Source organism: Hippopotamus amphibius, chromosome 2, assembly GCF_030028045.1.
Source record: "Hippopotamus amphibius kiboko isolate mHipAmp2 chromosome 2, mHipAmp2.hap2, whole genome shotgun sequence".
Lineage (NCBI taxonomy): Eukaryota > Metazoa > Chordata > Mammalia > Artiodactyla > Hippopotamidae > Hippopotamus > Hippopotamus amphibius.
The window spans coordinates 8,841,113-8,864,192 of record NC_080187.1 but is presented as its reverse complement, the minus strand read 5'-3'; the positions used below and the strand labels follow the sequence as shown (position 1 = coordinate 8,864,192).

General features: G+C 52.4%; 2 protein-coding genes across 4 annotated transcripts in view; one reads left to right on the top strand and one right to left on the bottom strand.

Moving 5' to 3' along the window:
* Positions 1-23,080, top strand: part of RALGPS1 (Ral GEF with PH domain and SH3 binding motif 1) — a 266,004-nt gene that overhangs the window by 134,951 nt on the left and 107,973 nt on the right. The window lies entirely within an intron of this gene.
* Positions 3,340-23,080, bottom strand: part of ANGPTL2 (angiopoietin like 2) — a 33,283-nt gene continuing 13,542 nt past the window's right edge. Inside the window, exons 2-5 of the mRNA XM_057721462.1 lie at positions 22,166-23,031; positions 8,560-8,753; positions 6,754-7,024; positions 3,340-5,119 (exon numbers count right to left, since the gene is read on the bottom strand). Of these exons, the coding sequence (XP_057577445.1) occupies positions 4,920-5,119; positions 6,754-7,024; positions 8,560-8,753; positions 22,166-22,982 (1,482 nt within the window). The 5' untranslated portion in view covers positions 22,983-23,031 and the 3' untranslated portion in view covers positions 3,340-4,919. The remainder of the gene's footprint in view (positions 5,120-6,753; positions 7,025-8,559; positions 8,754-22,165; positions 23,032-23,080) is intronic.

Sequence of the window (23,080 nt, the reverse complement as noted above, 5' to 3'; positions counted from 1 at the left end):
TCTCTGCTGTTAATAGTCACGTCACTCCGGACCATCCAGCATAGGGATCAGAAGTCTGGACTCCTGTAGCCCGGCCCCGCTGGAAGCCTGAGTTGGGGGAGGGCACACGCTCAGTGTCTCCACCAGACCCCGCAGTCCTGCTGCCTCCCCACTGGTCTGCTGAGCTTTGTGGCCATTGGGGTTGAAACAGACGAGACAGACAAGGGAGAGGGAAGGGCGCATCGGATGTGGCCCATTCAGTTGGAACCCAGGGCTGGCACCCTTGGGTGTGCCAGCCGCCCAAAGCCCCCATGCTCTGTCTTTTCCCTTCTTTCCTGTCTTTTCTCCCTCTTTCTTGCTGCTTCTTCAGAATTTCCCTTCTGGGCACCTCTGACTCGGCTTCCTTCCTGGGGCAATGCTTCTCCTCCAGCTGACCACTTACAGCCCTTCCTTGGCTCTTGGGTCTCCTGCACCGCCCCCAACCCACCATCCAGGCTGCCCTCTGGTTCCCAGGAACCGTGTCCTTGCCACCCCACCCCCATCGGCGGACTTGCCCTTTGCTGCCAGCACAGTACCACTTCTCGCTGCTCTCCGCCACAGACCTGGGGCATGAGTCAGATGGTGGAGCTTACACTCACCCAGGCCAGGCTCTCGGAATGGTCCTTGGAAGCTCCTCTCAGTGGACTGGGGGAGAGGGAACACCTACTTTCCCTGTGGTGGGGGGGGAGCATATCATGGGGACGACTCATTCTCTCCACCCCAGGATACTTTCTCTGTGATTCTTGCACAGGCCGCAGGTAGGCGATCAGCTAATGCTGCAGAGCCAGCCTGGGGCCACCCCCTTGCGGTGGGCGGGTGGGTCTCGCACCTCGCTCCAGAACGTGGGAGCTCTCGGCAGCTCTTATGTTGTCCTTAGCCTTTCCAGTCTCAGATAAAACCGAGGTAGAAAGAGTGCCTGTTTAACATTTTTGTACCACTTAAAATGTCCCCTTTTTTGTTTAATCCAGTTATCCAGCTTTCGCTTACTATAACCGAGAGTCTTTACCAGACTGTATAAAACAGATGAGGTGCCCTTGGGAGATCAGGGGGAGCGCTTGAGCTCCCAAAGAGCATCCGCAGATTACGACCATCATGGATTCCCATCCGCAGGGTTCCACAGTAGTTCACAGGTTTCTCTTTCAATCTTGCTCAAATTGGTAAGATTCAGGGGAAGGGTCCTGTTCAGTGTCACTTGCTTAGGGAAATATCTCTGTCTTCCTGCCACGTTCCCTACATGAGCCGAGCAGGTAATTGCCCTCCATCGACCAAGCTTTCACTGACTTTCTTCTGGCTCTGCAGATGCACTCACGATGAAGACCTTAGTAAAGGTAGGACTCCTATGCCTTAAAAGTCCCTGGGGCGGGATGGGCGAGGAGGAGGGGGTAGGGGAGGAGGAGGAGGGGGAGGAGGGGAAGGAGGAGTGATGATGTGGGTTGGTTGGGCCAAGTGCTGATGGGCTGTTTGCTGGCACCAGGCGCGGTGCCCTGAGCACAGCCCTCTTGTCTCTCCATTCTCTCCTTTGATGCTGTTGGTTTGGTAAACTTGCTCCCCTTCGCCCATCTTCCTCCAGGGAGAGTGGGTTCCACATCTCTGATGGGCTTGTTTCTTCCTCTCCTTCCGCGTAGCCGGGGTATGATTTGACCAAGACTCAGGTTTGGATATCGGGATGGGTGGGGGCTGGAGAACCAGTGGCATCGGGCGCTGCTTTTGTTTGGTTCCCATCTAGTTTAGAAGAAGGGTCGCTCCCCCTTGTCCAGTGTGGTTGTCCAGAGCTCTCTGCTTTGGGGTTTGGACGCAAGACCAGTGACCGGTTAGGTTGGGCCCCGTTTTCCTTTGCCATCGATCCTTGTGTCCCACACATCCCACTCCAGGTATGGGGGGTGGGGTGGGTATGGTGTGGGCCAAGGCTGAGGACACCTAGTAGTGTCCAGATTCCACTGTGACCCCCCAAACGGACTAGGCATTTGGGAGGAGGGAGCTGAGAACTATTAGTGCCTGACACCCAGGACCTTCTGGATTAACTCCTGCTGGGGCATTTTTACCAGCACTCTGGCTGTGAGCCTCACTTTCTCTCCTGTGAAGTGAGAAGCGCAATCCCTCCTTCACAGACTGCTGCGAGGTCACATAAGAAGGCACGAGTCCAATTCTAAGCACGTAGTAGGCTTCAGTAAACATCAGTCTCTCCACACTGAAACATTGCTAGAAAAGGCTCTCATGTGGCAGCATTGCTTGGTCATTACCAAGAGAGACTGGTGAGTCCAGAGATTTAAATGCATTTTAAATTTTGATACATACATTGCCAGATTTCTCATCAAAAATATTGAATCAGCTTATACTTCCATCCAGTGTACATAGAGTACGTATTTCTCCATTCCCTTGTCATTGTGGAGATTGACATATTTTCGTCTTTGCCAGTCCGCTAGGCACCATGTGATGGATGATGCTTGATTTAATGTACATCTCTGGTGATTACTGAGGTTGGCCTCTTTTCCTGTTTACTGGCCATTTGTGAGTCTTCTAACGTGTTTGTGTGCTTTACCAAGTTTTCTATAACAGGGTTTGTATCTTTCTTCTTAATTTGAAAGAGTTCTTGGTGTAGCATGCATATTAATCCTATATTTTTCTCTTGTTTAATGTTTGCCTTTTAATCTTGGTCGTGTTTTGTTTAGTTTTGTTTTTCAGGGGGCAAAAAATTTGGGATTTTCTTTCATCCTATCCCTTCATCTTTTCCTTACGGTTTTGCGTTTTCCTGTCATGCCTAGAGACGCCTTCCCTGCCCACAGATTTGTTTTACAGGAAGGTCGTTCTGGCAGCTAGTGTGGAAGTCGGATTGGAATGAGGGGAGGTGGAGGCAAGGGCTCCTGGTCTGGTGGGGAGCCTGTTGCTGTGGTCGAGGGGAGAGGGGAGGAGGGCCTACACCAAGGCAGAGAAGAGGCCTCGCGTGGAGGGCTGGGTTGACCTTGGCCAAGGGGAGGGAGGAGTCCGTGCTTCTCACCCGAGCAACTGAGTAGATGGTGCCATTTGGTGAAATGAGACCAGACCTGGGGAAAGGTGTTTCAGGTGTTGACTGCACTGCCTGTGTCCGGTGGAGACGTCCAGGATGTGGCGGGACATAAGGACGTGGGGCTCCAGAGAGCCATCTTGGCCTGAGATACTGTCATGGGACTCCTGAGGGCAGAGTTGGAACCAGGGATAGAGAGAGTGTGATTTAATTGATTTCAGTGGATGAATCTCTTCCTGGTTTTACTCAAAGTGGCTGCAGTATTGGAGGTCCCAGGAAGGCATTCTAAAACAATAATGCACAGTGTAGATACATCCGAATAGCACTGATGGCTTTTATTGCAGATGTGTCATTACAAGGATAATCTGAGAATATATTAAAAAAAAACAACCCTCCCTTTTATATACACAAAACGTGCTACATGGTACACTTTGTGAGACTGCTGAGGTAATAGGCACACAGCCAGACGCGGACAGTACCGAATGTTCCAAAATCTCGCCCGCCCCGACCCACGCGCCCTCCGGGAGGGTCTCACCTTCTTGTCCATCCCTCACTCTCTCCTTGGTAAGAGTCCCAGTAGTCCTGAGCCTGACGCTTCGTGGCAACAGGACTCAGAAAGCCACCGCTCTGCAACGCGCCGACCCAGGGCTCCGTGTCCCCTGGTTATTCAGTAACTCACGACAAGTCGCCAGTTCTCATTTTTGTGGCGCCTGGTCTTCGGGGAAGTGTAGTTTGGAGAGGAGATGTGGACGCTAGTCGGCCTGAGAGCCTGGGACCTTTGGTCTGTAGCCATTTGGGGGCCCCAGTGATTGGATGATGACTTGTCTTCAATTGAATATCTGCTGGCAACGTAGGTTATTATTTCTGTGAAGGTTAAAATGACAGGTAGGCTAAAGTGTGACTGGAAAATACGAGACTGCAAATACCATCGTCTGTGTGGCTGTGAATTAGCTTTCGGGCCTGACTTTCCCTTTCCTGATCTCATGGAGTCCAGACTGTTTCCTGCTCAGAGGCTAGGGAATCCTGCCTGGAAAGGAAGCACAGGGGGACAGAAATGGTGAGGAGTAAGTAGGCAAGGGGTAGAAAAGAGCAGAAAAGGTGCCTGGAACACAAGTGGCCGGGGCTGGAGCACGGAAGGCACTTAGTGAATGGCATTGAACCAGTGCGTAGGTGGGTGGATGGGCAGGAGTGAAAAGTCCTGAGAATGGGGAGAAGTATAGAAATAGAGAGGACGGGGATTTTGAAGTTGGGTTAGGTGCCAAAGGGGGATCTAAACAAGGAAGTTGAGAACCGCATGTGAGAGAACAGCACTGTAAATGGTTCTGGAAGGATCCAGGCATGTGGACTCCAAGGATCGTTCTTTGAATTGGAGCTACACAGTCTGTGATCTGCCCTTAGACTCAAGTAACACAGTGTGAAGTGCTTTTCTCCTAAGAGCAGAGCTGTTGTTAACAGCCTCAACATCTGAGAATTGAATATACGTGTATTTAGGTATATAAGGCAAGTCTATATATGTATCTAGATATATGACACTATATATCTAAATGCATATATACGTGGTATACACACACGTGCACAAGGTCGGCTCACACACGTGTATATGATGAAGGTATTTTGCAGTTGTGTTTTTATTGTAGGAACTTAATTTATTTAAGGAAAGACTTGTCTGCAGTCCTGTCCTGTCTGGAAACACGAGGGGCTGTCCGACGTGGAGAGGTGTCGTAGGGACAGAGAATACCGCATCGATTCAGTTCCATTATCTGCCGCAGTGACCCGGGAAAACAGAGTCCAGCGTCCCAGTCCTCCCGGCCCCGAGGTGAACTGGCGAGGAGGCGCTCTCCGTGCCGGCCCAGCACGGCCAGGCAGGCTCCCGGCGGCCGAGAGGTCAGGAGGGGCCGGCCTAGTGGAAGGTGTTGGGGTTGGGCCGGATCATCATCACCACCTTCTTGAGTGAGTAGGAGCCCCCTCGGAACTCAGCCCAGTAGACCCCATCCTGGTAGCGGCTCCGGTAGTGGCCCCCGCGGTACCAGACCCCGTTGAGGTTGGAGTGGGCGCAGGCGTTGTACCACCAGCCGCCCTTCTGGTAGTGGGCGCAGTTGCCTGCAGGAGAGAGAGAGCAAGAAGGTCTCGGGGAGGAAGTTTTACCCGTGCCCACCGTTTGCTCGGGGGCTTCCGCGGGACCTCCTGTGGGGGCATTTGGAACAAGGACGCCTGAGAGGGGAGAGGGCCTCAGACCTGCTCAGACCTGCCTTGTGACTATTGAGCTCTGTGACCTTGGGCAGGAGACTTAACCTTGTCGAGCCACCGAATCCTCATGTGAAATAAGGATGAACACAGTGCCCCCGCACAGTGTGGGACCTGTGTGTGAACTGAAGGAGGCCACGGATTAGCCCAGGGCTCGCTGCACAGCAGGCACCGGGGAGGAAGACGGAAAGGACCGGAGGTGGGTGGGTAGAGGGCCGAAGGGGTTTTTCTTAGGAATTTTTTTTAAGAGTTGAAACTATCAGATCAAGAGTCTTTATGGAATGACAAAGGAAGTGTTTAAGATGAAGTCTTCCTCTATTCCTCCCCAGCCTGTATTCTAGCCAATTTTTTTTTCACAAAAGCAAGATATTTTCATAAAGTTTCTGGCACTATCATATCATGCTGGATTTCGCTGCCAAGGACAAGCCGTTCAGAACAACAGTGAAAGTGTGGGCAAGGTACACGCAGGCGTGCAGGGGCATCACCTTCTCAGGGGGGCGGGGTGGGCGTTGTCAGGCCCAGGGAGGGACCCCACTCAGGGGAGGGCTGCCCAATCAAGTCTGTGGGTTTGGGTGCCCGATGGGGCGGGCGGCCCTGCTCCAGAAGAGACCTTGGGATGAGGTGAGGAGGGAGCCGGCCAGCTGAGGCAGAAAGTCGAGAGGAGACTCGGCCGCGGGCACCCCAGGGCTCCAGCAGCCCAGGTTTTCCCAGAGTTTTTCTCGGGCCCATGACCCAAGGCCCTGGGGTCCAAGCAGCAGCATGGGATTCAGAGAGCAGAGCCCTCGGCACACCATAGCCAGCCTCCCATCGGCCAGCAGACGCCCCTCCTGAGCTTTCCCTGCACGCCCCCAGGGACAGGGAGCTCACTGCCTCGCGTCCACTGACCCTGCTGCTGGACAGGCCTGACAGTTGGGGTCTCAGAACGGTCTGCTCCCTGCTCCCCAGGTTTCCAGTCAACAGTTCCCCACAGCACTACATTGACAGTACACACTGGAGACTGTACCCACTCAGAGCCTGACTCCGCCAAGTCCCAGACAAAGCACTTCAGGCACATTCTCACCTTCTCACCACCCTGCTAGGTAGGTATGTCCTTATTTCCAGATGTGGAAACAGGCGCAGAGAGATTGAGCAGCATGCCCAAGGGCACAGGAGTGTAGGAGGTGGGGCAGCGTGGCTCCCCAGGAAGTCACGTGGGGACATGTCGCCCTGACACCTGGTGCACAGTCCAGCATGATGTCCAGCCTGGCCCAGAGTGGCCCTCAAACATGCCATTTGTGTACCTCTTTACCCTTTTGTAAATGCCATGCTGACCCAGGCTTGCAAAGAGGATCTGTGGGCAGAGGGCAGAAGAATGGACCTTCAGGGGGCAGGAACGGGGTTGGGCAGCTGGGCCCTGGGATCTCCCTGTTCTCAGGCCCGGGAGTCAGAGGCTCGCTTTGGTTGACCTCTTTCCCCTGCCCTGCACCTGGGTGTGGCTTCATTGGTCCTACCTGTGTAGACATCATGGTCTCTGTCCAGGGTGGTGAACTGCTTGCCGTTGTGCCAGGTGAAGGAGTCACCAGCGTTGCCATGGTAGCGCCCCAGCCGCAGCTTATAATACTCGCTCTCAGGCTCCAGGCGGAAGCTGGCATATTCTGCAAAGACCTTGCGGCCAGACCAGTCCTCCATGGTCACCAGCAGTTTGTAGTTGCCTTGGTTCGTCAGCCAGTAAATGTTCTCCAGGCCCAGCCAGTACTCCCCGTCAATGTTCCCAAACCCTTGCTGGGGAAAACGTGGGCGAGCATTAGTGAGGAATATGCAGTGCGCTCAGGCAGCAGGGCCCAGCTGTCGGCTGCTCAGCGCTGGACAGAGAGGCCTGGAAACAGGCAGAGCAGAAGGCAAGCCTGCACTTAATTCCCCACTCCGCCACCTGGCTGTCACTTGATGAGTCACTTTGCCTGACTGAGCCTCAATCATGAATCACTCAAGACTGTTTAGGGAGTGCCTGTCTCGTGCTAGGCATTTGTGAACACGGGAGATGCTGTGTTACCCTCCCTGCAGGGTTGCTGTAAGGACACATGCAGTATGGTAGATTCAGAGCCTATCACACAGTAGGCATGCAACATGAGTCCCTTGAACAATTCCCTTACCTCTCTCAGCTTCCGTTCCCTTCTCTGGGGAGGAGCTGTGTGTGAGGGTCCCGTGTAAACTAATGCACAGGTGCGAGGTATCACAGAGGCATGCTACATCCACCTGGGTGCCTCCTACGTCTAGAATCCAGTGGATTTGTTAGTTTTTTCAATGTAGTTTTGGGAGTCCTCCGCCAAATAGTGGCCACTTGAAGTCTTGAAAATAGGTGGATTCATTAATGAGAGTAATAGCTAGTGTTTGGTATTATTGCTAGTATTTGGCACTGATAACAGTGCCAACACTTACAATGTGTTGGCACTGCTATCAGAACTTTCCATAGGTTATTTTATTAACCCTCATGCCAACTCTATGAGCTACGTACTATCAGTATCCTCCCTAGAGTGGGTGGACTGAGGCTGAGAGAGGCCACGGTCACAGAGCGCGTGAGGGCAAGCCAGGATTTGAACCAAGAACCCAGACTTAACCACTGCGCCTACTGCTCTGAGGAAGAGAGTGTGGAAAGGAGGCAGAAGGAGTTAGGAAGTGAGTCCTCAGGAACCTCTCAACCAGGAGGCAGAAGAGAAAGAGGAGAAAGCAAAGGCACAGGCTGGTCAGGAGGTGGGTTGGAGGGCAATGCAGGACAGGACCGGGGCACGGCAGAGCCACACGTGGATGTCCCGGTCCAGGGAGTTTGCCGGCTTTGCAGGTGTCAGAGGCCTAGGCTGTATTCACTGCTCTGCCCCTTCCTGTCTGTGCCACCTTCTCATCTGTAAACTGGGTCCAGACCAGTCTCTCCCTCCCGAGGTTGACATGAGAGCAAAGGAGGTAATGAAGGGAGGCACCAGCGCGGTGCTGGCATGTGGCTGGTTTTGACAAACTCAGCTGCCCTCCTGTCCTCAGTACCGCCTCTTTGTTCAGAGGAGGGAGGTGGGTGTGGGGTGGACCCCTCGCAGCCTTTCCTCCACAAGGAAGAGCATTTGCTTGGGGTGAGGGGCCAGTGCACCCCAGCATTTCTAAATTTCCGTCCTTGGGGCTTTTGTGGTCTGGACCCCTTGCTCTACCCTGCCACGGTTGCCGACGGAGCAGGGAAGGAGCAGCTGGTCCTCGCCACCCTGATGGGTTTGCAGAGATGGCCCTGTCAGTGTCCTCCTCGCTCGGGCCCTGGCACTCAGGCAGGCGGTCCTCACCTTGTATGTCTCCCAGTTCCGGAAGAAGTTGACCGAGCCATCCAGGCGCCTCTGGATGACCGTCCAGCCCCCCGGGTCGTGTCTCTGGTCGCACCACACCTGCATGAGGCGGTTGGTGTTCTCTGGCTTCACCAGGTAGATGGAGCTGGTGTCGTGGCCGTCCTCCAGGGCCTGCAGGCAGTCTCTCCATGGGCCTGGGGAAAACAGGTGTGCATGCGTCACAGACCTCCCTGTCACCCGGCCACCAAGCCACGTCCTCCCCCACCCCTCAACCCCTGCACCCTGAGCAGCAGAGCCCCAGGCAGGGCTTTGGTTGGAAGCATGCAGGCCTGCAGAGTGAGGGGACTGATTAGGGTTTGCCAGTTTGAGAAGCAACGTGATGTAAAGACCAGAGCCCAGGACTAGGGGTCAGGATGCCTGGGTTCTCGGCGCACTTCCACCCCTGACTCCCACACGGTGTGATCTGGGTGAGCTTCCTCACCTCTCCAAGCCCTTGACTCCCCGGTCTGTAGTGAGGGTTGTGTTTACCTCATCAGAGTTGTAAGGATTGCTGGGATCATTTGTGTGCAGTTCCTGGAGTGATTTTTTTTTTCTTTTAAGTTGGTTATATTGGCAAAAAGAGATGTGAGCCTGCTGAGAGACAGCAGTGTCTGTCAGCACTGCCTGGTCAGTGAGCCGGGCTCGCTGCACAGCTGACTCCACGCCCACCTTCCCAGTGACGGTGCTTGGTGATCACTGCAGTTTTTAGTAAGTGAACTTCCATGGGTCACAGGCACCCAACCAATGCCCAGAATCTGTAGCCAGAGGTTTGGGGATATTTCTGGGATTCAGATGCTGGCCTCCAAATATCTTGTGGGGGAACCAAGTTTCTTTTCAGCTCCATCTGTATTTTCCAAAGGAAGCTCACCGAGGGCCAAGTGCTCAGAGCCCACGTTTCGAGGTCCGTGAGCTTAAAGGATGGGCGCCTCCCAATCCATGGCTCTCTTTTGAAACTGAGACCGGATGGGTTCTGTGATCCATGACTTCCCCAACTTGGGCAGCCTGGTCAGAAGGGATGGGTGTCGCTACCATAGGTCTTTCAACACCCCTCCCCCACTTCCCCTGGTGGTTTCCTATGTTTGGACATTGGTCACATCAGCAAGAGGGTGCAAACCCAAGTCACCAAGGGCCAGATAAGCTGGGTTCTTCCTTATTGATCTGAAGAAACTTCAGAAGTTTTTCAAGACCTAGCCATTGAACCGTGTATTTTAAAATAAGTAAAATCACCACACATAGGTTCAGCTTCTCTTCAGAACAGTCCTAAACTGAGAATAGGTAAGACCAAAAGTCCTAAGAAAATTCCATCTTATTCTATTAATGTGTATGTTTATCCAACATCTGTTTATTGAGTCCCAGCCCCGGCAGGTCCTGTGCTGGGCAGTGGAAGCCAAGGGAGGTAGGGGCTGCTCCCATCCCCAGCGAGGGGGAGCTGACCTCACCAGCCTTCTCTCAGCCTGAATTCCTGTGGGATCCTGTCCTGTCTGTGCGTGGGGGAGGGGGAAGGGCAGGCATCAGGGGCGGGTGTATTTAGCTTTTCCCCGTGTGGATCAAACGTCTCACATTCCTTTCTGGCTGTGCCTGGGCTGGAGTAGTCCACACATGACGGTGAAATCGGACAAGTGTGGGTTTGGTCTTTGTTGGACTCCTCAGGTGGGCTGTTCCTGAGGCCTCACAGCTGTGCGTGAGCATCCCCACCCATAACTTGATGGAGGCAGGAACTGTCTCGCTCACCCTTCTGTCCCCAGCGCCCGACAGCACTGAGAAGAAAGGTGGGCGTGGGTGCTCACTGCGGACTGCTTACTGGGGCTCCCCCTCTCATCCTCCAGCCATTTACCCATGGGCCAGCCCTCTTTCCCCCAAGGGATGGCCAGGGCCCCAAGCACCCGCCCGGTAGCAGATGTGGTGCAAGCAGCTGCATCCTTCTTCGCCTTGTGCCTCTTCTGTCCTGGGAAGGGGAGGCCAGACCTCCAGGAAGAACATTCATGAAGGAGAAAAAGATTTGGGTTGTGTTCAGTCCGTGGCCCCGGGGACCCAGGCAGAGAATGGGAGTCTGTCCCCGACAGCTGGAGCAGAGCACGGAGCGGGCGTGGGAGGCCTCCCAGCTCGATACCAGGTCAGAAACACAGGAGAGGCCATTTGATGTGAAAGCTGGTGATAGAAGATCCGGCAGAAGCCTGCAGAATAACACCCACTGAAAACCAGCAGCCAGGCCTCTTCCTGCAGAGCCGCCGCAGGGCTCTGCGGATTCTCAGGCTGAAAGGCCAGCTTTGAAGGCGGCGCCACGTGGGGAGAAGCTTTGAGGCCACCAGGAGGGTGTCCGGTCAGCCTCGTGGCTCCCAGCCCACACTACCTGTGTAGGTTCCCTGAGTGGTTCCAGCTTTACCTTTGACATTTCCACAAAGGACTGTTTTTAAAAGGCAGGTGTTTTTAAATGTCTTGGAGCCACTGATCCCTTTAAGAGTTTGGGGGAAGCTCCAGACCCTCTATCCAGAAAGATGCGCAGACACACAATTTTGCTTATAATCAGAAGGTAAATGGACCTCCAAACCCCAGATTATGAAACCCTGGTTCTGAGAGAGGCTTGGCTGGAGCAGTAGTAATAATAGAATTTTTCTAGTAGCCAACATGTGCGGTGCGTTCACTACGTGCCCCGTCCATGCATTTATACCCAAGATCTTCCTGACACACCTGCCAGGTAGCTATTAGTCTCCCCACTCTACAGATGAAACTGGAGCGTGGGGATGTTGGGTGACACCCCAGAGGTCACATGGCCGGCAGGGGGCAGAGTGTGGTATCTGAACCCACAGCCCACACTCTAAAGCCCTCTTCCTTTTCCTCAACCAGAGTGGACTCCAGAGTAGGGGGCCCGGGCTGACTTCTCTCTGTGTCCCTACAACTGGTCTTAATCATTGCCAGTCAGCCAGGTTAAGAAAAATAAGAATTTACACTTCTTCTTTGTCAAAGTGTTATGCCTTTTTAAATCTTTATTAATTTGTTTTTCTCCTGTGCTTACCTTTTGGTGTGCTCTGCCCATTTTACAACTATTTCAACTATTTTACAACTGTTTTAGTGTTTCTTATGATATAGAAGAGTTCCTTTTCTTTTTTTTTTTTTAAAGGCAAATCTAGCAGTTCTTTCCTTTAAGGCTTTTTAGGTATGACGTGCTTTCTGGAATCATGAAGTAAGTGCAAAACAGTGTAGACATTTTTAGTATTTTCTGCTGTTATGAAAAAACAATCTCCATGTGCCTTCTGCGTCCTGCCCTTCACATGACACTGAGGACCTTCCATCAAGAACGTTTCCAGGCACTTCTCCCTCAGATACCCTCGCAGAGCTCTAGAAGATCCCCTGCATTCAAACACATTCCCTTTTCTTATTAAAGGCACCAGTGGCAAAGGTCAGAAAATTAAATGACAGATGAAAATTAGTCAGAAAAGTACTTGGCATGGAACATTTGGCAGCAGTAAAACGATGAAGTCGCAGACAACGGCAGCAGGAAGAGTATCACGCAGCTCCATTAACGTGGCCGAGTCAAAACCTCCTTCTGTGATGAGAAATCTGTAACTGTTATACATACATGATGTCCTTGCAGGGGGCCAGCCGAGGCGTCGGACTCTGATTCAGGAATCTGTGGAAGTATGTGCTGGGGATGGGACCCCAAACTTGGAATCAGGAACCTTTGGCTCAAAGCTTGGTGGCCATGTCTCCTCACAGTGTGACTTTGGGCAGGTTCTTCTGTAAACAGAGGGAAGGAACCCTACCTGTTCTGAGGGTCTCCCGAACCCAGCACCCAGCATGAGGCCGACCAGGGCTGGTGCCAGTGAGGGCTCTTTTTTCCTTTCCTTTGATAGATGAAAGCTGGTCGTTTTGAAGTTGTCCACTCCCCGCTATTCCCCAGCCCCAAACAAGTGACTGTAGTTGCTTTTGGATTTCCAAGACTTAAGTGTGAGATTATTTACTGATGGATGTTTTCCATAAAGGCCTATTGTAAACATCAGAACTTTAGCGGAGAGGGCCACGAAGACGTATTCGAATGAAGAATGGAAACCTTTTTTGTCAATGAAGCTGCATCTTCAGTGTGCGGTGGGCAGGGCTCTCCTTGGAGCAGTGCGGAGTGCCCGGTGGTGTTTCACTTGGCGCTCCTTCTGAAAGGGCAGCCCTGCCCGGAGCACCCGGCCAACACTAACTCAGCGGCACCAAAGCTCTGAGTGCAGGGAGCGCCCCGACCTCATCTCTATAAAGACCATGTTTACGCTCTCGGCAGAGCTGCAGCCAGAATGCTCCACGTGAAGGGGAGCGCAGCTGCCATGGCCGAGCCGAGCATGCTGGTTCCCAGGAGAGGCAGCACCGGGTGTGGAAGGCGCAGGGCCCTGTAGGCAGGAGGCCTCGGGCAGGAGGGACGCTGACAGGGGGAGTACAGAGTATACAGGTCTTGGGCCCCCAAACCCCAGTGTGTGGTGAGTGTCGGAGGTGATCGGGTTTGGGGGCCTAAGTCCCCTCCCTGCTCCCATCCTCCTTGCTGGGGCTCCTGACAGAGGGATCGGGCACGCAGGGCGCCTCCCCTCCCAGGAAGTCAGGAGCCACTTATCGCGGGCTGCGCTGAGGCTCGGTACCCCCAGTGCAGGGCCTTCTGGTAAAGCCGAGCTGGAGCCCGCAGCTGGCCCAGACCTACAGGTAACTTCCTAGTCCCAGTGTCCTGCCTGTGGGTCTGAGGCGGACCAGCTTCAGCCTGACTTTCCCCACGGAGGCTCCAGTGGAGAAATGGGCTCACCAACTACATCAATTTTCAGTGCAGTCACCCCTCGACTAGGGAAGTGTGGCCCCGTGAATATCTGGCCAGGCCGATTGGGCGAGGCCAGGAGCTGAGAAGTGGGTAGACATCGGGCCCGTGTGGACTGGAGTGATGCCTCTTCTCCCAGCTGCGCCTGAGCCATGGGGAGAAGGGCAGAGTCCTTCCTGGGCATGAGCTGGGCCAGACCACGCAGCCGGCCAGCAGCCTGACAGGACTTTGTACCCCCTAAGCCCAAGTTTCCAGACTTGACCAGCTGAGGCCACACAGAGTGGCCTGAGAGGGATGTTCTGAGATGTTTTGGTCTGTATGCGGGCACCGTGGAGAGGCTTCTGTGATGTCACCAGAAAGTACTGCTTTTGTGTGAGAAATGTATGCCGTTTCCCTCTATTCTCATGGATGGTTTGCCTCCAACAAATCTTTTGGCCACTCCCTGAAACAGTTTTATAACAGGAGAAATGACTAGGTGTTGAAATTGGATCTGGAATTTCCGACCCAAATTAATAATTTGAGCACCAGGGCACGTGGACTACTCAGGTGTGAGTTCCACCCCGGCAGCATCAGGACTGGCTGGGCATCCTGAGTGAGGCAGGAGAGCCGGCACCCGGTGCGGGGGAGGGGCGAGGAGCAGTCACAGGTGCTGCTCAGGTCTCACGTATCCAGAAGGCTGGGGAAATCATACTCTGAGTGTGAACATGTATATTCTATGTCAGTCACCACTTTTCAGTGAGCCGGAGCACAAAACAATAACCTGACACGGGAACAGCTGGTGCGTTCCCAAAGCCGTCTCAGTCAAGTTCCTGCAGCGCCCCAGAGGTGACATTCTGACTATCGTTTCTGGTCCTTCTGGGGAAAGAGTCCAGATGCTCGTGCCTGCTGTTCAGGCCCTTTAAGTCCTCAGATAGCGAGCACGCTGCCTGGGGCTGACGAGCTTTTCAGGAGTTTATGAAAAGTGTTTGAGGCCAAAAACAAATTTGTTAGCTCTAAAACATGAAATCTGCAAAGTCAAAATTTTTAAATATATAATTAAATTTCTAAAAAGTGTAACATCTTGTCAAGTTCATTAATTGTTAAATTGTCTTCATAAAAATGTTATTACTTTTGAAAACAATTTGTAGGTTAGATTTTTCTCACTTCCCAAGAATTTCTGAACGTACCCAATATTTGCTGAGAAATCAGAGCCAACCATAAATTAATTGCGCTGCTCTTGGCCAAGTAATTTCAAACACAGAATTATTAAAAATCCTTTCAAAATGTTTACGGTAAAAGTTATATTAGATGTGCAAGTTGGGTGTATTTCAGTGCACTTGGTACATTCTGAGGCCTCCCCAAATAAGAGCCCATTGGGCCCATGAAGTGCTTGAAGGGATCCTGTTTCTGCTGTGTTTGACCTAAGGATAAACAGATACTGCAGTATTGCTTCCCAGAGAACACTTTCAAAAGCACTGTGCCCACTTCCAGGTTTCCACCAGTACCCTAGGGCAGGGGGAGAGACAGGAACTTTAAAGCAATTTTAAAAAGAAAAGCGATCAGACTGGGAGGGGCTGTGGGGGGCTCCCTGGGTTCAGATGCAAGCAGCTTCCTGGGGATCCCAGGACTAGTGGGGTGAAGCCCGGACTTCCCGGCCGTAGTGATGGGGCTGAGTGGCGATGTTCTGCGGGCACATTGTGGATTAGCGCATCAGACCCTTGACTGCAACCCACAGACCCTGGATGTTGGGGCGTTCCTATGGTTGCCCAACCTGTCCACCCTTCCCAAGAAAGGGAATCAGCTTACGGGGGTGTTTCTAGAGAACCTGTGTTGGCTTGCATTGATCACCTTTCACTTTTCCAAATGCTCACACACTCCTCTTCACAATCTTTTCTATAATTTCACTGGGGTTTGACCACGTGCCAACTGGTATGCAGTTTCTAGTATTTCATCCTTTTTCTCTTTCTGAACACAGGACATTTGCCCAGTACCAAGCCTGATCTTCGTAATTTCTTGATGATGGCGGCAGTGGTTCTGAGAGCACATCTGCATGCCCTCAGCCCTCTTCATTCCCTCCTCCAGGAAGCCTGCCTCAACCCCAGAAGAGCTACTCAGTCCCCCTCGGGGGTCCCATAGTGCCTTAAATATCTGTCTTTACCAGAATATAGTAAGAATGATGACTGCCATGGATCTAGAGCCTTTTACTTTCCAGGTGCTTTACACACTTTTGTTTCAGCCTCACAAGGCCCTCCTCAGAGCGATACCATGAGGGGTCAGTGGAGGATGTGGGGTTAGAGCTTGGCTCTGCCTTCCATGCCCCAGTTCTCTCCACTGCACGGTGCTGTGGCTGTCACATGTATTAGGATTGGGGGGGCTATCTCCCCACCAGACCGTGGGCCTCTCTGGGGCTGGAGCCTTCTCAGGGCAGTGAGCACGTGTTGACCCTCCCAGTCTAGTGCCAAGAGCCGCCTAGCACCTCCCGAGCCTTCCTCCATCTCCCGTCTTCTCAGCACCGTGAGCTGCATTCCCTCTGCCATCTTCATTCTGTTCTTCCTAGTTTGAAAATCAATAGTAATAAATCCATCTGGAAACAGGGACCACACAACAAAGGATAATTAGTATCTAGACCAAACCTTGGAAGAGGAAACCTGTTCTCTGGGGAAGCCTGGACAGTCTATAGTAGAAAGCCTGCATGTTTTGCCCGGGGTAGGGCCAGATGACTGGATTTTCTGTTCTTTTGGATGCCACTCTAACACACCACCTAAGATATCTTAATTTCAACATTTGGAAATTTAAAAAAACTATTGTATTTGTTGCTTAAACTGAAACTTTCCTAGTGAAATTCCTCTCTATACGTACAGTAATTTTAACTTAAATTATTCAAAAAACTCTATTAAGGGAAGATCGCTTATTCATTTGAAAAAAATGACATAAAGCACTCCAGGCCCTGCACCTTGAGGTGCGGGGCCAGGATCCAACATGCTCTTATTCCAGAGTCATCACAGGGGCAGCTGAAGTGCTGCAGGGGTGGTAGGGGCTACCTCGTGCCCCTGGGGCAGTCTCTGTAGCCACCCTCCCTCCTTGCTGCTGACTGTGGTCACTGAGAAGTGCTCTGCATTACTTTCACAACAGTACACAACCCACTGCGCTCGACAAACCGAGCCAACTTTGTCTTAGACCCTGCAGTGTGACGCTCACTTAATTCTGCTTTCTTTATCTTTTCTGGGGCAGCATCTGAGGGTTATGATACAGTTCACAGCACCAATTCACCACAGCAATCCGTTTGTGTGACGAGTGAGCTGGCCGCAGAGGCCTGAGCTCCAGGATTTTCTAGATTACATTCATTCTGCCAAATGCCAAACGCCAAACTGTTGGGATTTCGAGGCCACAGGATGCCAGCTCACCACTTGTAACAATAATAAGCTGATGGTTTATCTCTCGGGGCTGTAAATAGCCTGAGCATTTACCCAGTGTCCTCCCTGGAAAGTGCCTTCGTAACAGAGGGAGCGCTTGCCATCACACTGCGCTCCACAGTACCCCAGGAGGAGAAGAGAGAAAGCAAAGCTAGGAGGAAGATGACCCAACTCGAACTGAAGTGGCGTTTGTTTATGAAGAAGCTAGCAAAGAATGCTCTTTGAAATATCACAGGATTACGTAGTTCGTAATGAATTTGGAAGTCTTATTTTGTTCAACAATAACAGTCTAGAGACAAGACAGCATAGCACAGTGAAAACAGCACAGGCTCTGGAGGCAAGGGAGCCAGGTTGGGTTTTTCCGCAGCCTCTGTAGCCGTAAAGGCTGAGTGCTTGGTGGCTGCAGTCACCCCCACCATCTTCACAGTGCCCGTCCCCAACCCTCCGCCGGGCCTCAGGTGCGTGTGGGACCAGCCATGCTCACCTGGACAGAACATTGTTTGACCTCCAGAAAGAATGACCTATCTCGTTCTCTGTTTTAGACCACAGTCTAATGTACATATTTCCTACCTCATAATGGGAAATAAAATATAAGGGGAGAAATCCACCTAGGAAAACAATCTTGATCAAGTTGACGGTGCCTCCCTGGCCGTGGACCATCCGTTGTGAGGGATGGTTGGTTTCTACGTGTTATCTGTGAAGCAGCGTGGTTGCCACCTAATGTGGCCCCAAGAGCAGCTCAGAGCTACTGATTTTTATATATTTAGAGAACATATTTAAAGAAATCAGGACTTCAGACTTAGCTATGTGTTAAAATGCTGACTAGAAGTAACCCCAGAGAATTGGACCAGATTTGATGCGAATGAAATACCAGATTTATCGGCAGCTTCAGTTGGGTCCATTTACTGGAAGTCAGGTGCATGTTACGTTTTCTGTGGGAGAGCTCTGTTGTTTTAGAAACTCTGTAGTGTGATGTTAACTTAATTCTACTTTCTTTATCTTATTTTCACAGCAATGATGTCTTTGTTATCAGAACCGTAAGAGTTCTAATAACAAACCTAACAAATCTACCAGATCTTTTACAAGGAGCTGCCTGGAAGCTGGTACATGAAATAGTGAGAGTCAGGTCCCAGGCGGCTGGCACCCGGCTCAAGTCACACATTTATAGAGTGATTGTCACACCAGTCCCCCCCCAGCCTTTCCATAGGCATGTGTGGTACCCTAGGGTGGCTGAGACAGACTTGGGTTTGAGCCTTAGCTGAGCCACTTACTAGCTGTGTAATCTTGGCTAAGTTACTTAACCTCTCTGAACCTTAATATCCTGCATGTTACAAGTCCAGGGACCAGTGTTGGCTCTGTCATTGACAGACTCTGGGAGAAGAAGGCTATATGTCAGGGGATCCGAGAGGCCCCTAACACGCTCTAATATTTTATGATTTTATGGTCCCTTCTTTATCCATTGAGAAAAACTGAGCTGATTATGTTTTTCTCAGGAGAGAAAACAGCTAGACGTGCCTACTACTTTTGGTTTTTAAAGATTTGTTTCAGACAAGGCCTCGTGTGGCAGCTGGCAGTCACACTGCCTTTTCTTCTCTGATCAGTCCCGAGGGTGGCGCCGCGGCAGGAGGGCTGGCGTGTGCGTGGTGGTGCCCGGGCTGGGCTGAGGAGTAGTGTCTGGCCTCCCAGAACCACCTTGAGGGCAGGCTCGAGCCGAAGCTCCACGCTGTCCTCCCCTTGGCCTCTTAGAGAGTGACCCCTGCAGCCTTCCTCTTTAACAGACCTGACTGATGTGTGTGCGCAGGGCACACAGGTGGAGGAGGAGGTTGGGGGTGTGTGTGAGGAAGAGTGGAGAGGAGGAGGGAGGGCGGCAGCCAGAGGACCCCCGGGGGAGAGGGCTGTAGGCAGGGCCGTTGGGCCCAGGCCTCACCACAAGCATCACCCTAATGAAAGTTCCCTCAGGTCTGGCTAGACCTGAGAGGGAAGGGACAAAACCCGAGGGGGACGCCAGGAGCTGCCTGGGCCTCCGTTGCTCAGGCTCTCAGCAGCCTGGGCCTGGCCTGGGGCCAGCCTGTTACTGTCTGGCTGGGAACAAGCTGGTGAGTGCGGCGTCAGATAAGTGTCCATGGCTCCCTCAGTCCCCTGGGGAAGGGCATGCTGCGGGCTGAGCGGCCTGGGCAATGAGGAAAGGAGTAGATGGCTCCGAGGATGCCGAATGAAAGAGTTAAAGCTGCCAAGGCTTGAGTGCCCAGGTGTTTAATTGCAGACGTGTCTCTGGCTGATGATGTCCCTCGAACAAAGAATCAGTCGGGCCAGAGCACAGAGGAAGGTTTTGTCTTCCAAGACCAGAACCTGCCCCCGCAAAGCTCACAGAACAGGCCCGATAAGAGCTCTCTGCTGATTGGCTGAGAGAGACCATCTGCCTTTTCCTCCCGGCCTGGTCCAACACCAGGGAAGGGCAGGGCCTCCCAGCCTCTCTCCAGCTCTGCCCGCCCCTTCAGCTCGCGCAGCCAGGTGCTCCGTCTCAGCGGGGTTGCCTTGTGTGGGAGCTCAGTGGTTGGATGAGTCACAAGGAATCAGTTACTAACAATCAGTACCAACATTTGGGAAGGCTTTGCTTTAAAAACAAAAGGTAAATTATACCATAGTCAGGTTATCCCCATAGTAAAATCACTGCCATTCCCTCCCACGCAGGTGCGCTTCCTTAAGAGGGAGAGAAAGGGATTGGTTGCACGCAGAAGCTTTGGAATGCACACAGTCCAGGCTGAGTTATGCACGTGAAGAAGCAGGGGAGCCAAACCACTTGAGGTGCCAGGATAGGGCCACACCCCTGGGACTTTGCACAGACTCATCTCCACCAGGGACCCACCAATAACTCGGTGGCCCAACTCCCAAGTCCACCTGGAAACTCTTACAGGTCCTTCCAGATGCAACACCAAAGTCCCCACCTCGTTCCAACTTGTCCCTTCTACCCCAGACAGGCTCAGTCGTGCCACCTTGATAGACGTAGTGCCCATAGGCCCTCATACGCGCCTCTGCAGGCACTTAGCACGCCATGGTGTTACCACAGTGACTGCACAGCCCGTGATTTTCACTGCATTCCTCATTTCAGGTACTCTGTTATGTTGGTCCCATAAATTCTCACATTGTTCTGGAAATTTTGGCCTTGACAGGTGCTCCCTCTCAGAGAAATCCTTTGTCGCCCGGATGTGCTGGTTTTAGGGTCTAGAACTGGTGGGCGCTAGGTGGATCCCAGTGCGTTCATGAATCTGCCATCACCCCCAGACTAAGTTCCTGGAGGTTAGGACTGTCATTTTCACAAGCCCCCGAGTCCAGCACTGTGATTGGCAAAGGGTAGGGGCTCAGCTATTGTTGGCTGCCCCACATGACGTATATCACTTGCCTGATTGCATTGAGTTTCCACAGCAACCCCGTGATGGTATGACTCTTCTCCCCATTTTACAGAGGAGAAAATTGAGGCTCAGAAGAGCTAAGTAACTTTCTCATGAGTGAACAGCTAACAAGAGGTAGAGCCTGGATGCAAACTTAGGTCTTTATTCCTACACTATCTATCCACCAGCTTAGTTCAAGCTCAGGAATGTCCTGGAATTGTTGAGTCAGAAACCAGAGATGCTTAAGTGACAGGAGATCTATTGCCTAACTATTGAGGTCAGCCTGCCTCATGTCAGAATTATAATATCATTCAGCTGAGCCTTCATTTGGTGCCATGGGCACATTTCACGCTCTGGGTGTTCTATCAGGACATATTAGCACACTCTGCCCTCTCTTTTGGAACTTTCAATTTAAAATAGACACGTGTACAGATGAACCAGTCATCAGCTGTAGACTGCCAGAGCTAAAAATGGTCTGTTTTTAAAATTTCAACCTCCTGTTTCAAGATGAGAGACCAAGACCAGAGAGCTCATAGCTACCATGTATTGAAACTTACCATGAGCCCAGAACTGTGCTAACCACATGTTTTGCAGTATTTCATTTAATCCTCAGGTAGGCACTATTTTAATCCATCCCCTATTAACAGATGGAGAAACTGAGGCTCCGAGGGGCAAAGTGACTTGTCTAATGTCCCAGAGCTAATCAATGGGGGAATCAGAATTTGAACCCAGGTCAGTTTGCTCCAGAGCACAGGTCCTCAACCTGTACACCCAGTAGAGGGCTTGGCTGCAAGGAAAGATGCTCTGCCTGGCACCTGGCTCCCCCATCACGGACCTGCAAACAATGCCGCCCTTGTCTTTTGCATGGGCTACCCTCCTGCACTCAGGTTCAGCCCCTCTCTGGAATTAGCAAGAAGCTGCTCTTCCCAGTACTGGTGGTTATTTTCAGAAGTGTGAAATAAGTGTAAAACAGGATATTTTCAGTAAAAATATCTCCCTGCTTATATAATGAAGTGGTACAAAAATCACTGACTTGGAGCAGATACATGGTTACTTTTTGCAAAGATGAATGCAGTTCTCATACCACAGTCCATTTGTAAGGTTCACGAGGTCCTGGATGAATGAGAGACTGAGCTTCAGGGGGCTGGGCTCATGCCCCCCCTCCCCCCACAGGAGTGAGGATTCCTAGAGTCCTAGAGCACAGAGGAGTCAGCCCCGCCTTTAAAGTGAAAAGACCTGAATTCAGACCCGGCCTGAGGATCCTAAGCCTGTGAGCAAGTCACCCATCCTCTCAGTTAACCTTCCACAAGGAGCTGCAGGGGTTAATGGTGTAATATACACGAAAGTGCCCAGCGCCAGTATCTGGGTCAAGCTTCAGAACCTACCAGCAGCCCCATTCCTCCCCCATAATGATATCCTGAGAATTACCATATTTTAAGATGAAACATGTATTTAAGAGTGTGTGGAATCATCACTGAAAATTCTAGACGCAGCAGACGGTAGGAAATGTGCGGGCTTTAGAGAGTATTCCTTCCTGCCCTGCAGCCCCTCCCTACACTGTGTTCATCACACTTCTGCTGTGATAACACTTTCTCTTCCTCTGGCCTGTTGTTTCTTCCATGAGCATTTACCGAATGCCAGTCCTGTGCCAGGCACAGTACGAGAGTGTGTAGGAGAGACATCCTACCTGCCAACACAGAGCACCTCATGCAGAGACCAGAAAACTCAGGCCTGGGGTTTTTCCTATCAGAAGCCAGAAAACATTTGTTGTCTTCTGAGACTCCCCCGTTTCCTGGTTCTACCTTGGAGTATCCATCTGAGGAATGTGGTCCCCCTCTCACCCCACCGACTCCAGCGGCCTGGCCCAAGGGACCGCTGAAGGATTGCGCAAGCCTTTGGCCCGGCTTCAGCTTGCCACGGTTCTTCCCCGGCTTGTGGTCACAGCCGAGGGAAGCCTGGCGCCCGGCTCTGGGGCCCAGATGCGGTGGGTTCCCGGAAGGACTTACCCGATGGCTTGTCTGTGGAGGACGGGAGGCTGGTGAGGGTGGGCATGGTGGGCAGAGGGGGCGGCAGCACCTTCAGGTTCTGATCGCTCTGGATCTCGTTGGTGGAGATCTGGTTGATGATGCGGTTGTAGGGGGGTGGCTGGTAGACACGGGGCGGGGTGGCAGGGGGCGGCTGGGGTACGGGCCGGGCGGCGGGCACCCGCTGGCAGTGCTCCTCCAGCTGTGCGATGATCTCAGACTGGTTGTGGGCCAGCGTGGCCAGGTGCTGGTACTTGTGTTCCAGGTCCTTGTACTTGCTGGCCAGCTGCAGCATGTCGGCCGTCTGGTTGAGGATCCTGTTCTCCAGCTGGGAGAGCTCGAGCGCATTGTCCCGCTTGCGGATGATCTCGTGCAGGAGCTGCATGTAGAGCTGCGTGACCCGCGAGTTCATGTTGCGGCTCTCCTTGCGCAGCAGCTTCACCTCGCTCACGATGCCGCCGTCCACCTCCACCAGCTGCTGCAGCGTTTCGATCTGCCGCTTCTGCTTGAGCAGCTCGCTGTTGAGCAGCTCCAGCTCCTGCTTGTGCACCCGGTTCTCCAGGAGCACCTCGGGCTCCTTGGAGTTGACGCAGATGGCGCCCGTGACCCGCTGCTGGGGCACGATGAAGGTGTAGGTGCACTTGTCCGAGGACTCGCCGGCGCGCTTGTACCTGTTCAGGTAGATGAACTCGCTGGGCGAGCCCTCCTCGGTGCCCTCAAAGCCGTCCTTCTGGCCCACAGCCGCTCCCAGGGCGGCCAGCAGTCCCAGCCACCAGCACGTCACACACAGTGGCCTCATGGTCCTTGCAAAATGGGAGTTCTTCTTTGCTAGCAGAGCCTACGAAACCCTGAAAGTAAACAGAAGGGGAGACTTAGTAATGGGCTTGTCACTGCCAG